The sequence below is a fragment of the Polyergus mexicanus genome, unplaced genomic scaffold (genome assembly GCF_030449975.1).
Source record: "Polyergus mexicanus isolate NDT 795.1 unplaced genomic scaffold, iyPolMexi1.0 SCAF_4, whole genome shotgun sequence".
Classification (NCBI taxonomy): Eukaryota; Metazoa; Arthropoda; class Insecta; order Hymenoptera; family Formicidae; genus Polyergus; species Polyergus mexicanus.
In genome coordinates, this window is record NW_027223324.1 from 2,973,504 (window position 1) to 2,988,884 (window position 15,381).

The following is a 15,381-nucleotide window of genomic DNA, read 5'->3' on the forward strand; positions in this document are numbered from 1 at the left end:
GTTTTTTTTCTTAATTTGAAAAAAATATTAAAATTTTTCAATGGATACATATCTGTTCTTCGTAAAAAAAATTTATTATTTTTACAACAACGGGGAAAACTATATCAACTTAATAATTTTATATTAAATCAATAGAATAATACTTTAGGATTTTTAAAAAATGACCTTGTGTGTGACGAAATTTCATAAAAAAGTTTTTAATCATTGAGAGCGAATAAAATAGCACGGAAGAATTCTTCTTTAACGAACGTCGCAAGCGGAATGTACATTAGGCTGACGACGAATGCATACACGAGGTGCAAGAAGAGTCACTCAACGATGTTACTGACAGCCTCCATGCTGTTTTGGTGTTCGTATTAACGAGACGATGTTAGTTTCATCAGTGTGGAAGATAAGCACGCGAAGTAAGAAATATTTTAATTCTTTACAGTCAAAAATAGATATTTTCATTAATATGTCTGCAAAAGCTTAAATAAAAATATGTACTAAATAAAATGATAATTATAATTTGGTTTTTCTTCAATTTACTCTTAATTAATTTTATTTATAACTATAAGAATTATCTTATTTTGATTATCTAATTAAATATCATAAATATATGAAAAATGAATAAATATTCGAAAAAAAAATTTCTTTTTCTTAATGTTTTACCAAGACTAAATTGATAAAAATTTGCTAGAAAATATATATAACTTTTTTATTTAATTTAATTTCAAAAGAGTTCAAAATATTTAGATAGAATGATAAAAAAATATATGAATCTTATATATAATTATATGCAAAAAAAATATCCGAATAACAATAATAATAATTTATATGTTTTGAGTATTATAAATTGTAATAATAATAGATTCAGTTACCTATATATATTTATATTTTTCTACTTTATTTTTGAAAAATTTTCGAGGAAAATTTGACGCACTGTACACTCTCAGAAAGGATTTTTGATAACGAGATAAAAAATATTCTTGACATATTTAATCGTATCATAAACTTATGCAGTATAAAAATAAAACAATTTTAAAATTAAATCAATAATTCCTTTTCTTCTCTCTCGAATTAAATAAGATTGTCTTACTATCTTGAGACAAGAGTAACATATACAAATCTAAGCTTATATATTCTTGCATTTAGAATAACTTGATGTTAGATTGCTACAAATTTCCATCTTCATCTTTGTGTGAAAATTAACGGGATAGCACCAAGAGCATTTTATTCTAGATTTAAGAATTTTCCATTTAAGATTAAAATATTCCTTTTTCAATAATAAATATGATTGTCGCTATATCGATCCTATTTTATGATAGATTGAAGAGTAATAGAATTAGAACCGGAAATCTTTTCTGTGGGTGTAACATCTCAAACAGCACCTCATTGACATAACAGAAACTTCCATGTATTAACGAAAATTTCTATATTCCGCTATATCGGATTAAACAGGCGGTAATAAAAATGATAAGAAGTGCAAGGAGATCAAGCAAGATAAGTCTCTCAAGATTTACTCTCTTATGGCTCAAGTGCCAACACTCGTGTCAAACTTCTTGTCGAAGAGAACATATAGTGATATCCTAAGTACTGCACACATACATGTTTAACACGAGTATGTATATGAACAAAAATGTTTCGATCTTAAGTAAAAAATAGGTAGGTCGCGTAGGTGAATTTTTAAAATAGCATTTATCCAAAAATCGGATGATTCAAGGAGTTTATGTGAGCAAAGGCAGGAAAAAGAAAGAGACGGAGAGGGAAAGAGGGATGGAAAGAAAGACGAGAAGCGGACGAGGAAAATATAACGGAGAATAGGATTCCGTAGGAAGGGGTTCGCTCTAAAATAATAAACTGGTCCACGAGATGCGGGAAGATTAGACCAGAACGAGAACAGACCAGCGATTTATGCTATGCAGACGCCTAAGATAAGAAAGGGAAAAATATATTGTCATCCAGAGACGAACGATTACAATACATATATATAAACAATAAGTCAAAATTGGCATTTGATTTAAAAGAAGATGCAAATGCTGATTTGCATATCCGAATAAATACAATTTTGGATTTATATTTGAAAAGTACATAAAAAATTAAAATATATAATTATTTTAGTAATTAATATACTGCATAGCTAGTTGTGCTATAAAATACATTTTCAATTTCACACGTAAAATTGATTATTTAATTATAAGAATGTATAACGTTTTGAATAATTCTTTTGTGTGCAGATGTTCCATAAATTATTAGTTGCGATCACAAATCTGAAGACAATCGTGAAATAATACATTACATATTTCGCTGCATTATCTGTGTGTTCAAAATTTAATTAACTCGATTAAAAAAACAGCAACATTATTAATCTCATTAACATCAGTTATCTGCTTAAAACAATCATTGATATTTAAAATTTTGATAAATTGTAAAACTATGTTACTTTATATAAAGATTATATTATATAATTTATATATTATAATAATAATTATATAATAATATATAATATAATATATAATATAATATAATTTAAATATTGTATAAGCAATAAAAAATTGTGCTGAGTTCGTCAAATTATAAAGGGGGAAAGTTTTTATTATCAGTAGGTAAAACGAAATCTCGTTCTCTATATTAGAGAGATCAAATACTAATTTGAAAGTCACTCTATCGTGTTTGGAGGCTGGGGATAATTGTAAAGGATACATATATGGCCGATTGTTGGTAACGTGCAATAATACGGCAATATAAATCGGCTCAGATACAACATACGAAATACAAATTATTCATCATATTGAATCATGCAATATTATTTAATATAAAAAAGATATTGTAATTAGTTGATTTAAAAATCAATTATCTGATTGAGAAAGTATTACTTAAAAATAGGGAAATAAGAAAAAATAAAAGTAATTTCATGTTTAGTCATATCGCAAATATTAAATTTTAATTTTACATTCTATTATGTACAGCTAAATTTCTCAACTGCATATTACAAACGCGATTATAAATACTAACGTTATTTGTTAGATTACTTTTAAGTATCAAAAGTCATGATATACATATTATAGTTATTGTAAAAAAATCAAGGTTTGCCATCAGTACATGATTATGGGTACATAAGTTCAATTTTCGTTGCAATTAATAGAAAAATCTTATGCGTACACGTACCAATTGTCGTATTCTCATCATTACGGATGAATGCAGTGGTTATCTTCGCGCGCGTCCACAGCATCCAAATCGGAGATCAACGAAATTTTATCGCTTTTTCCATTATCGTTTCTTCGATCACAAGAATTCGCGTCGTCGACGATGCAAATCTCGGGATACACTGCACTCGCGTTACAAATTACATTTTGAATCGCACAATTGGGATCACAATAGGAGCAAAGATTTCTTCGTCCCGACCCGACTCTCATTATTCAAACGCTTCAAAGCATTTGTGACGTCAAATGCATAACCGTCGTTTAAACGACGAGACGCATGCGCCGAAACGTCACTGTGTTCGAAAATGCTACTCATGAGGTACCGTAGCATTGAATTGACCAATCAGGACAAAGAAATCTTTGCTTCTTTTATATATATATATATAAAATTGGTTAATTAAACAGTACTTTACCCCAAATAATTTTCGAACGCACCCTTACCGACGTCACCAACAGGTCCCAAGTTTCAAGTTCTAACCTCCCAACCATAATGTTCTGAAAGTCTATATTGGTCTGAATGGCGGCGGTGAATAATAGCCGGGTTAATCCTCGTACGCGTGTACTGTCAAGTGAATTCTTCTCTTTACTACAATAAAAAGATGGAGCGCTTATTATTGAATCTGCTCGTGTCTGATAATGCCATTATACAACAGGTTTGTAAATCTTCATTCGCTTGAAAAAATTTGTCAAATCGGTCGGATGTAGTAATAATGAAAACACGTGTTTCGTTCCCGTTTGAATTGCTTTTAAACAAAATATAAATTAAAAAATTATATCCAATATTCGTTTAATCTTCTCTCTCGGTTGTATGTGCAGAATTCTCTTCTTTATCAGATTGCACTATTCACAAAATAATTTCTACACACTTGTACACATATTTCATATTATTATTTTGGTATATTATAATTATTAATTGTTATTATTTATGTGTATATGTAGCAATTAGACTCAAAGTGTTTCTTATAATAATAATTGCCTATTGTCATTTTACAATCCAAAATAATATTCTATATTTTGTTTCAGGCAACTGTGGAACTTAAAAAGGTTCTTCAGAATTCAGATAATATACCAACTTTGTGCCAACTTATAGTGACGTCTGCGAATCCAGAGGTTTGTTTTAACAGAATTAAATTGATTTTCGTATACTCTTCTTTCTTATATAAATATATGATAGAACATTTATATGTTTAGGTAAGGCAGTATGCAGCTCTTATTCTTAGAAGACGATATACTAAAGGAAAGAATTGGATAAAATTATCTGAACCTATACGTGGCGAAGTTAAAAAAATTATTTTACAGGTGAGAAATTTATTTATTTATTATATATTATATCTTAATGGTTTAAATCACAAATTTTTATATCATTAATAAGATCATTTAAAAATATTTTAATATGTCTTGGTACACATATTTCTTAGATATTTTAAATTATTTCATAAATTTGTATTATTTTTTGACGATACAATATGAATTTTAGTTAAAATATAAATTCTATACAATTTTATTTGCTGTTATATAATGGAAAGTAAAAATATTAAAAGGAATTCAAAATTATAATTTAACATTTTTAATTATATAATTGTTTCAATTCTTTTTTAATATATCTACTATATTTTTTTCAGGCTTTAGGAAACGAATCAGTAAAGTTTGTTAGAACTAGTATAGCTCAGTTAGTAGGTGTCATTGTTAAGCATGAATTACCTACAAACAGTTGGCCAGAAGTTATACATTATGTACAACAATTAGTCATTAGTGAAAATATGGAAATTAAAGAGGTAAGTAAAATATCAATTTTTATCAAAATGATATAAAGTATATTTTAATAAAGGCTTATAAACTATTTTAATTTGATATTTCAAAAGTTTGCCAATTATTTTATGATATCAAAAATTTTTTTCTAGCTAGGCCTCCATACTTTATCGATTATGACAGAGGTTACACCAGATGCCTACATTTCACATGCTAGATCTTTGGCGGTGCTTCTTGCTCAGACATTGAATAGTCTTCAGAATTTGGGACAGCCAATTGCTGTTTTCGTTTTGAATACAATGCGACATCTTATTCCTGTAGTTAAACACGATGAAGTTGTTAGTATTATGTGATAAGTTGTTATTTCAAATCTCGATTCAAATGTTAAAGAAAATATGTTCAATTTCAGATTATAAATACTTATGTTAATATGATGCCTCGTGTAATGGCTACAATTCAGGCTTTAACTGAAGCATATCACGAAGACATGGCTGTTCAAAGCTTTGAATTGCTGGACGAATTGTGTGAGAATGTGATTGCTGTGATAACACCTCATGTCAAATCTCTTGTCAATATGTGCCTTGCAATCATCGCTAATGAATCTTTAGATTATCTTATAAAAGTTAGAGCAATTAGTTTTATTGGCTGGCTAGCAAGGATAAAGAAAAAGGCTCTTGTAAAGTATAAATTAGTGGAACCGATCGTTGGTAAGTGATTTTAATATTTGAATTAATAAGATTGTTTAGCGCGCGGTGACAGAGACGTTTAATTATTTGTTTCGTTTGCAGATATGTTATTTGTAGTTATGAAGACTCGGCCAGATAATGATAGTGATGATGATTATATAAATACAGAAAGCGAGAATACTGTTTTAACAAGTAGTACTCAAACCTTAGACTTGCTCGCGTTGCACTTGCCGCCAGAGAAATTACTTCCACATTTGGTAAGCTTCAAAGTAGTTTATTAACATTATTAATATAACATCAGAAATTTTTGCAATTATGTGTTTCATAATGTATACACGTTATTTTTAATTTCTTTTAAAATAATATAAATAAAATTATTACTTTGCAAATCATAATTTGTAAAATTATGTTATATATAGGATTTTGACATCATGCAACTCTATTAACATTGATTGGGTATTTTTTAAATGCATTTCTCAAATTATTGATGCGATTATTTTGTATTTTCTATTATATTCATGAAATCAAATTTAAGATAAAGGTCATTAATCTTACAGTTACGACATATCGAACCCGGATTTCAAAGCACAGACATATACATGAAGAAGGCGTCATATGTAGCAATAGCTGTATTAGCGGAAGGTTGCGCCGAATATATTCGTTCAAATTATCTCGAATTTTTTCTACGATGTATCTGTCAAGGAATTACCGATTCCTCACCTATAGTGCGCAACGCCGCGCTTTACGCTTTAGGACAATTTTCCGAACACTTGCAACCAGAGATTTCGCAATACTCATCCGAACTGTTACCTGTATTATTCGAATATCTAAATCAGGTCTGTTTGTATATTAAACAAGAGAAAAAAGAACCGCATGCGATCGGCCGTATGTTTTACGCTCTTGAGATGTTCTGCGAGAATTTGCACGAGAGCATCCTGCCATATTTACCCAAGCTCATGGAAAGGCTACTAAATATCTTGAACGCTGATACGTCGGCAAACGTGAAAGAATTCACTCTAAGTGCCGTAGGTGCGGCCGCTTGTGCTAGCAAGGAGCATATGCTACCGTATTTTGAAACAATCATCAACATTCTTAATGATTATCTTACCGCAGAAGCGACTACAGAAAACATGTGTCTTAAAGTTCAAGCAGTTGGTTAGTAAACAAAATGATTAATTATTTAATTAATTTTTTGATAATTATTCGATAAAATCATATTTATATATCCGTTATTTTAGATACTCTCGGAGTAATTGCTAGGTCGATAGGCGAAAAGCACTTTGCGCCATTAGCGGAAACCTTTCTCAATCTTGGAATAAAATTGCTAAGAAGTACAGACGATCCAGACGTGCGGAAATCTCTTTATGGATTGTTCGCCGCTATTAGCACAGTAGTGAAGAAGGACATGGCTATAGTGTTACCAGAACTTGTCGAATATATGATAATGAGTATAACGAGCTCAGACGGAATTTTGGTAAATATTGCGCGAATCATGATATTCGAGAACATTAAGATGAAAATTATATGATACAATTAATATTGTTGTTGCAGATGCACTTCAAAGATGAGGCTAATGCGCTTGCAGTTTATGATGATCTCAGCGAAACTGAAAATGAAGAAGAAGAAGACATTGACCACACCGATAACGAAGAGGATGATGAGGATGTAGAAGGTTATAGCGTTGAAAATTCCTACATGGAAGAGAAAGAGGAAAGCGTAATGGCCTTAAGAGAAATCGCCGAATACACAGAGTGAGTCTTTCAGTTTTCAAAAGCTTTACTTAGTAATTAGATAATTAGTTATACTTAACGAGAATACTGTTACATTTTACAGAGAGGCGTTTATGCCGTATCTCGAAAGATGTTTTGAGGAGATTTTTAAATTGATCAATTACCCTCAAGAAGACATACGTAAAGCGAGCATAGAGGCTTTGTTACAATTCTGTCTTAATTTCTCGAAAATCAATACCGATGAAGGCAGAAAAACTTTGTTGAAAGCTCTTTCCATGTTTATCCCAAAATTGTCGGAACTGATAAGATTAGATGAAGAAACGCCGGTCGCCATTTGCGGTTTAGAAGCATATATGAAACTTTTAAAAGAAATCAAATCAGATGTTATCTTTGGTGTAGGTCATAAAGAAGCTATAGTAAATTGTGTAGTTGATGTGCTAACAGGTATTTACAATCTATATTTCTATATATTATATTGTGTTTTGATAAATCAGATGTATCTTGAATTACAATGTTTATTACAGGCAGGACAGCATGTCAAGACGAAGAGGAAGTCGAGGGCGCTGATATTGAAGCAGAACAAGATGAATTATTAGTAGAATGTGCGGGAACTACATTGTCTAACTTAGGAAGAGTGATTCCACCAGAAGACTTTGCGCTCTACTTTCAGACTGCGTTGCCTCTTCTCCTAAAAAGACTGGTATTATTATTGATTTCTCTGCCTGCACTTCTTCGAAAATTCGCAGTTTCAATGTTTCAGCTGAGCCAAATGTTTTCAGAAAATGGACAATTCCGAGGCACAGAGATCTTTCGCTGTTGGTACAATTGCAGAATGTTTCCCAGGACTGAAGCATATGACAGCTATGTTTATCCAGCAATTACTTTCGACTCTTCTACAAACTGGAATCCAAGATCCCTGTGGTGAAGTTCGTAGTAATTGCTTCTTTGGAATTGGAGAACTGGTTTTTTATGGAAAGGAAACAGTTTATCCGTATCCTTTGTAGCTAATATTTAATAGTAATTGAGTGTATGTATTGTTATATACTTTTAAGTTCGAAAATCATTTGATTTATTATTTAACAATATTTTCTTATAAAAAAATTCTAGTGTAATATTTTGAAATTGATAAGAAGTATCAGAAGAATTATTAAACTTTTCTTTCTTTTCTATAATTAAACTCTCAAAAACATTACAGAACACATAAATTATTATTCTATACAATTTTATTTTATACATATAGAATAAAATATGATTCAAAAATTTTTGTGATTATTATTATTATATAGCATATTTTTATGATATTAATTACACAAATATAATTTTGTTATTGGTATTTCTTAACAATTATTATACAGACATTATCCCCAGATTTTAGCAACTCTGTCATGTGCAATTGCAAAAGAAACAGATGCGGCCGCACGTGATAACGTGGTTGGAGCGATTGCACGGCTTATTATCACAAATTATTCAAATTTACCACTCGAGCAAGTATTTCCAGTTTTTGTTCAACAGTTACCTTTAAAAGCAGATTTTCAGGAGCATAAAGCTGTATTTAGAAGTATTCTTACATTGTATCAAGCTGGACTCGCTATCCTTCAATCTCATATCCGTACATTGTTGAAAGTTGCAGTTGTTATATTACATGAGGACAAAGCTATGGACGATGGTAAGTTTATACAACAATAATAAACATTTTAAAAATATTTTTAAAAAATCTAAAAGACGCTTTTATCTTTTTCAACTTGTATTTCTAAAAAGATACTCACGAAATATAGTACCAAAATAATGCACTTCCTCATGTAATTTTTAAACAATTGTTTAGTTTATCGAACATCGAACATACAAATCGCTTCTTTACTGAATTATGACTTACTTTACTGAATTATTTCTTTACAGAAACACGAAATCTTATCATGGAATTCATCAAATCTGCTCAACGAGATTTTGTGAACGACTGGAATGCAATTTTCACCGAATTGCCTTCAGAAGCTGTCGCAAAAATTCAACGCATGTTTTCTTAATTTAAAGGATTAATTATGTAATTTAAAATTGTGTAAGTTAATTTAAGTATCGATTTACAATGACTCTTCATCGCATCTCATTTCATATCATCATTTTTTCTTTGCAATTCGAATTCTATTGCGAAGTAATATATAATAAACTAGATACGAAACGGTAATAAATAATAAATACAATTGATCAAATACATGTTTCTATTTATTTTATAGATAAATATTTATTTTTTTTTTTTGTTTACTTTTTTTATTATTATTTCTATTTTGTTTTAATAAAAAACTTTTTTGGCGCTTTATATACATAATTTTAGCCTGTTTTGTGATTCTGATTCAATAAATGAAATAATTTATGCTATCTTGATTAGTATGTAATTTGTTATTTTTATAATAGGGAATACATCAAAACAGTCTTCAGATTATAAATAGGTAGAATAGAAACTTGTATGTAGCAATATGAGAGAAATTCTAAATCTCTGAGATTCGAGAAAATATTTGAATTTGGGCTTATAAATCATAAAAATATGTCATTAAATTTCTTGAATTTTTGATGGACTTATCGGATTTACAATATATAGAAAAAAAAACTATATAGATAGATAAAACTTAAACTTTTTTTTTATTTTTTGATAATTATATAAATAAAAAAATCGGTTAATATGCACAAAAGAGCAAATTTGTTTAAAAGAATATGAACAAAAAGTCCTTCCAATTGAAAATTGAATGGAGATAAATACTTCAATTGCTAGGCATTAATGCTAATTAACGGATTATCATCTTTCTATGTATCGTATCTTCTTTCTTTTTGTTAGTAAACAAAAGTCTAGCGTATCACATGTAGACATTGAAAATAAATATGTATTATGTAACTAATAAAAGCCTTGTATCATATGCTTTTTATAAAAGCTATGAATATTTTTTGCACGCTTATGTCCTTAAAACACACATTTTAAGATAATAGATTTTATATGCTAATATTCAATTTAAAAATAAACCGTACTTTTTTTTATAAAATTGTTAAAATTATTTTCTTTTATTAATTAATCCTCATTTGTTTTAAATAAATAGCTTTTTCTAGATAAATAAATAGTATTTTCTAAATAAATAAATATTATATATATATATTATATATATATAATTTATTTCTTTATTATTGATAGTTTTGCGAAAATAATGTTTTATAGACAACTTTTTCTTTCTCTTTCTCTCTCTATATAATCGGTACATTCGAGTGCATTAAAGCGCACAACGTGTGAAAAAGATAAAATAAAATTCCTAATGGGCATCACAGGATTTCCGTACGGCGGTTGATATCAAGCATGATATCTATCGTCGTTTTATCAAAAGGCAATAGATAACTCTACGACCAATCGACTTCTTAAAAGCCCCTCATTAAATACTGGCTGCAACTTCTGAGTAACATGTTCATTCGAGTCGAACGATACGGTTCGCGCTTTTTTGTGACACGTCGCGAAAATTGTTGAAACTTACGATAAGCTGCTAATAAAAACAGCCAAATGTCGTACGTTTATGTGCTGTGGTTTCTTTTTTTTTTTGTTTCTCCGCATCATTTACATCGCGTCTAATGTACTTAGATTGCGATAATGGTCGGGAGTCGCTCTTATAGATCTTTTAAAAGCGATAGTTGACAGCAAATAAGTTTTTTTCACGTTTTTCACGTTTGATAAGAAATGCCGAATATCAGTGACAAGTATCTCATTAAATAAGCTTTCACTGAATCACCTGAAAATAAATATATAATTACGAATCCAACTCATCATCAAGTCAAGAATCGTATGCAGGATGTTCTAAAAAAGGTGTGTCTACATATGTGTGCGTGCAGTGTTTTATATATGTATGAATATCCGAAATTAAACAGAACCAGCTCAGATTTTTTTATATATTATAACAATTTTGGATATCTTGAGAGAGACTCGATGCTTTAAATTTTGTTTTTTAAAAGATTTATTAATTGACTATATCTTTTTCAAATTAAATGCGATAATAATCTTTAATTGGTCATGGCATGACTATATATTATACTTGACATTTTATCTAATGTTGTTATACGTATAATTAGTTTTAATCGATTTAACTGTTGATCATTTCACAAGCCACATATATAAAAAACTATTGGACGCAAATAAAATTTTGCATGCAATGAATAAAATCTAAGGAGAAAAAGATTTGGTAATATTTTAAATAATTTTGGAAAAATTTTGTACACACACACGGTAAATTTCTCTTACAATATTGAATATACATATATGTGCACATATATATAAATATATATATATATATTGTGGCAAAAGGCAAACTGATTATATATTATTATACTTATCGCGCTCGTATGTATATGTAAAATCTATGACATTGTCAGGCTCCTTCAATTAACACTAGATAATTGAGGTCAACCTAACTTTTCTTTCTACATGATACATCTACATTCACAATCGCACGGCTGTGAAAATTGACATCAAAGACCAATAAAAACTTCACGTGGCATCCAGCAACGGTTTCATTTGACGATTTCGTTATTAACATTATTCCCTACATGATAAATTCACGCACACTTCGAAATCTATCGCTCGATCAAGTATGGTATTTTACGCATGAATGAAAATTAATGCCCAACAGCCTATTCTTCAGATAAAGATCTTGCAAACATTTGTCAACCTTTATTCGTAATACGTATTTAAAGCAATTAAGAAATCGTTTCTTCGAATGTCCCATGTTAATTGATAGATATTTTGAATATTTTCTCAAGGATCTAATCTCGATGTTCAATATAAAGATTTTTGATTTTCAATTTTTATAAATACACTATTATAGAATATTTCTTATTTCTCAACGTTTAGTTAAAACAATGAAATTTTTCGACAATATGATATTTTTGCAGTTATAATTAAATTTAATAAATCAATAATTTACGATTGATAAAAATATCATCTATTTATTTTAGCATTTTGGATTTTTTAAAATTAGAGAAAAATTGTTGATTTAATGAAATTATATATCACAATTATGTATGTAACGCCTATAATAAATTAACATTATAAGAGCAATCGATATTGTAATGCTCTATTCTATGTTTTCAAGATCTCGCGATCATTGCACAGTAGCTCTCTCTGAACAATCGCGATCGCGAATGGATTTTCGCGCGCAACGACCCTTCGACCTTCCGAACGAGACGGCGCGGCGGAAGTCGTAAAAAAGTATCATTGAATCTGATTGAAACTTCGATAGAGAGTGCAATATTGTTGCGTGCGTGCCGAGACGTGATGCCAGCGCGGGAGACCTTGGGTCCTCCACCATGACTCGAATCGAAAAAGAACCGTAGGTGTACGACCCGCTCATCGTCGCACCTGCTGAGCTTGCTACGGCGATATCGGCGGTGGAAAGTGGTCTCTCTCGTGGAACGAAAGTAGTTTATTGCGGGAAACACGCCGATGAGTTTTCGTGCGCGGCTCCGAATAACGTGTATCACTTGCTGAAAGAATCGCCCTGTGTATCGCGATCTATCGATGAATCGGAAATCATTAGTTAGCTGACTTTTTATACTGAATTGGAGGAAGAGCCGATTAATAGGTAGATATTGAGAAAAGCGAAGTTTAATTGTCGACGCCAAAAGAAAATCGATTTATTGACAATTGCATTTGCGATGATAAATTAAAAATTAATTCCTTAGAATATAGTTATTTCACTAATCGAAATATGCGTATGGATAATCTGCGATTTTAATTTTTATAATGAATCCTCTGACGAATTCAAAATCAAGAATTTCTTTACAAAAATATCACGAAAGAAGTCATTATTTATCATAATTTTTTAATTTTTATTATGTGTGCGTGTGTGTGTGTGTGTGTGTGTGTGTGTGTGTGTTGTGTGAATCACTTGATAGATATGTATTAAATTTATTGACTAGCGACAAGCTATAATTATTTTCTAAAATGCAAATAAACTGTTTTTTAATTTTTCATTGTCAATTAAAGATTAATTGTTAAGTTTCTTTGATTGACAGTAAAAATGAGTTAGAAAACGCTTATTTTTTCATCACGAAAAGTAATTGTAATTTGTCACTCGACAAGATTAATGCTCATCTATCAAGCGCTTAATTAAGCATCTATCATGTACATGACACTAATGAGCGTGTTTCTAGTGATTAATTCACTAAACTTCCTTTCAATCAAAATAAATCAATGAATAATGGGCTTGTAGACGCTCGGACATGTAGCTCGGAATTCATTTCGATTGAATCATCCGCCGTGATAATCGATTGATGATTTTAATATTTATTTCTACCGTTTCGCCGCCGACGAAACGACCCATTAAACACGTCCTTTTTCGAACGGACATTAATCGTTCGCTAATCGTTTAAATTCTTAATTCTCGCCGCTCGATTTGGCCGATCCGGAAGGAATAAAAACAGCAGGATGTAATTAACACAACTCGAAAGTTACCGTCTCTGACGTCCGAAGCGCGATCGCCAAAAAAGATTACACATATACACGTATCATTACATAAGCTAAGCATTATTACGCACAGCTATTAACATTAAATTGGACATTACATTCCAAAAACTAACCAAGGTCTATCTCCTTATTGCGTTAGTATTTAACAGCCGATCTCTCTAACTTACCAAAATCGAGCAATGCATTGTTGTACGATTATTAAGATCACTGTATATCTTTTCGGTAGAAGCTATCAAACTTATCAATACTACATCAATACTAGCTATATCATTGTTCAAGACTCTATTATTATTATTGTTTATCGGCCGATCTTGACAATCACGTTTCGCGTATAGATAGTATAGATCGTATAGACCGTAAATCGTTTACGATATGGGCTATCATGTGATTATTTTTGAAGACGCGTTACGCTACAACGCCGGTAGTAAAAGATGCACCGAGCGTGAATACGATGGAGAAAGTGCCGTTGTATGGACAATGAAAAGGTTCGTGGTGACCAGCGAAAAATGTTCCACCGCAGTGTGGCATAACTGGAAATGAAAATATTTCCTTCACTCCATTGTAGATTTCACTTCTTCCATTTATCTACGGTTTATTAACTGCAAGCTACGTTAGAAGCTACGTCATGTCGCATTATCATAATAAAATTATGTAATTTGATTAATATGTAATATACGATTAAATAGCAAAGATACGTCTAAAATATAATTTAACATCTTGTTGAATATGGCATCTCTCGATACACACGGTATCAATCAATTATTATAATAATTCGCGATTTAAAATCATGTAAAATTTTCTATTAAAATAATTCTTAATTAAAAAAATTATGTTGGAACATAATAAAATGAAAAATTTATTAACGTGGTAATAAGCAAAGGAGAATATTTTACGAAATATTCTGGAAAGAAGAGATGGCAAACATTGCACGCAATTTATTTTTAATCTCTAATAGCGTTTGTCGGTAGGATATAAAGTGCTTCGTAATTCTGCAAAAGCCGTGCATGTATTATCGGCTGGCAAAAATATTTATCTATTTTTCGATCAATTTCGGCTATCTCTCGAAGCTTTTATAAAGGCGTACAGAAAGGCCGGATACGAGAATCATAAAAATAGATGCGAGAGAATTCCTATCGAACGCTTTCATGAATTACTTGATAACTCAATTCAGACGATGGTTTGGAAAAAGGATGTACAAGCAAAATTAATATATTTGAAAAAAGGATATTTTAAATGCTTGTTATCCCATTATATACAAAATATATCTTGTTAAAAAAAAAAAAAAATAAGAACATGCACATTAGAAGAGGTATGATCGATATTTCTCGACGCAGAGGGAATTTTACGATGACTCTAATAAGAAATGCAAATATTCTCTGGAATGTCAGCGAGCGGATGTTTCTAAATATGTTATTACCGTGATATTTGTTGATATTGTTCTTTCAGATGTCCGTGTGAACTCTTCGAAAAAGTGTTTAGAATTATATTTCATTATACCTGCCTTCATATTTACCTGCTACGAGAATCTCAATTTTCCTGACAACGAAGAA

The 15,381-nt window shown here is 30.4% G+C and overlaps 1 protein-coding gene across 2 annotated transcripts; it reads left to right on the forward strand.

Moving 5' to 3' along the window:
- Positions 1–3,637: 3,637 nt before the first annotated feature.
- LOC138932204 (importin-4) lies at positions 3,638–9,513 on the forward strand. 2 transcript variants are annotated; one of them, XM_070293797.1, is made up of 15 exons: positions 3,638–3,835; positions 4,206–4,292; positions 4,374–4,481; positions 4,805–4,957; positions 5,084–5,269; positions 5,341–5,638; positions 5,720–5,874; positions 6,175–6,772; positions 6,856–7,091; positions 7,169–7,368; positions 7,451–7,791; positions 7,872–8,047; positions 8,127–8,338; positions 8,703–9,013; positions 9,244–9,513. In XM_070293797.1, exons 1-15 carry the CDS (start codon positions 3,782–3,784, stop codon positions 9,366–9,368), a joined length of 3,240 nt encoding a protein of 1,079 aa, XP_070149898.1. In that variant the 5' UTR covers positions 3,638–3,781; the 3' UTR covers positions 9,369–9,513. The 2 variants fall into 2 exon arrangements, with proteins under 2 accessions (XP_070149898.1, XP_070149899.1); XM_070293798.1 differs by lacking the exons at positions 3,638–3,835; positions 4,206–4,292; positions 4,374–4,481 and having other exon boundaries at positions 4,874–4,957; positions 5,088–5,269.
- The last annotated feature ends 5,868 nt before the right edge of the window (positions 9,514–15,381 follow it).

Bases quoted from the DNA above. Each gene is read 5' to 3' on its own strand.
- LOC138932204 (XM_070293797.1), top strand. From the start codon at position 3,782: ATGGAGCGCTTATTATTGAATCTGCTCGTGTCTGATAATGCCATTATA. The intron at 4,482-4,804 runs GTGAGAAATTTA...TATTTTTTTCAG, and splicing joins TTAAAAAAATTATTTTACAG to GCTTTAGGAAACGAATCAGT. The intron at 8,048-8,126 runs GTATTATTATTG...AAATGTTTTCAG, and splicing joins CTCTTCTCCTAAAAAGACTG to AAAATGGACAATTCCGAGGC.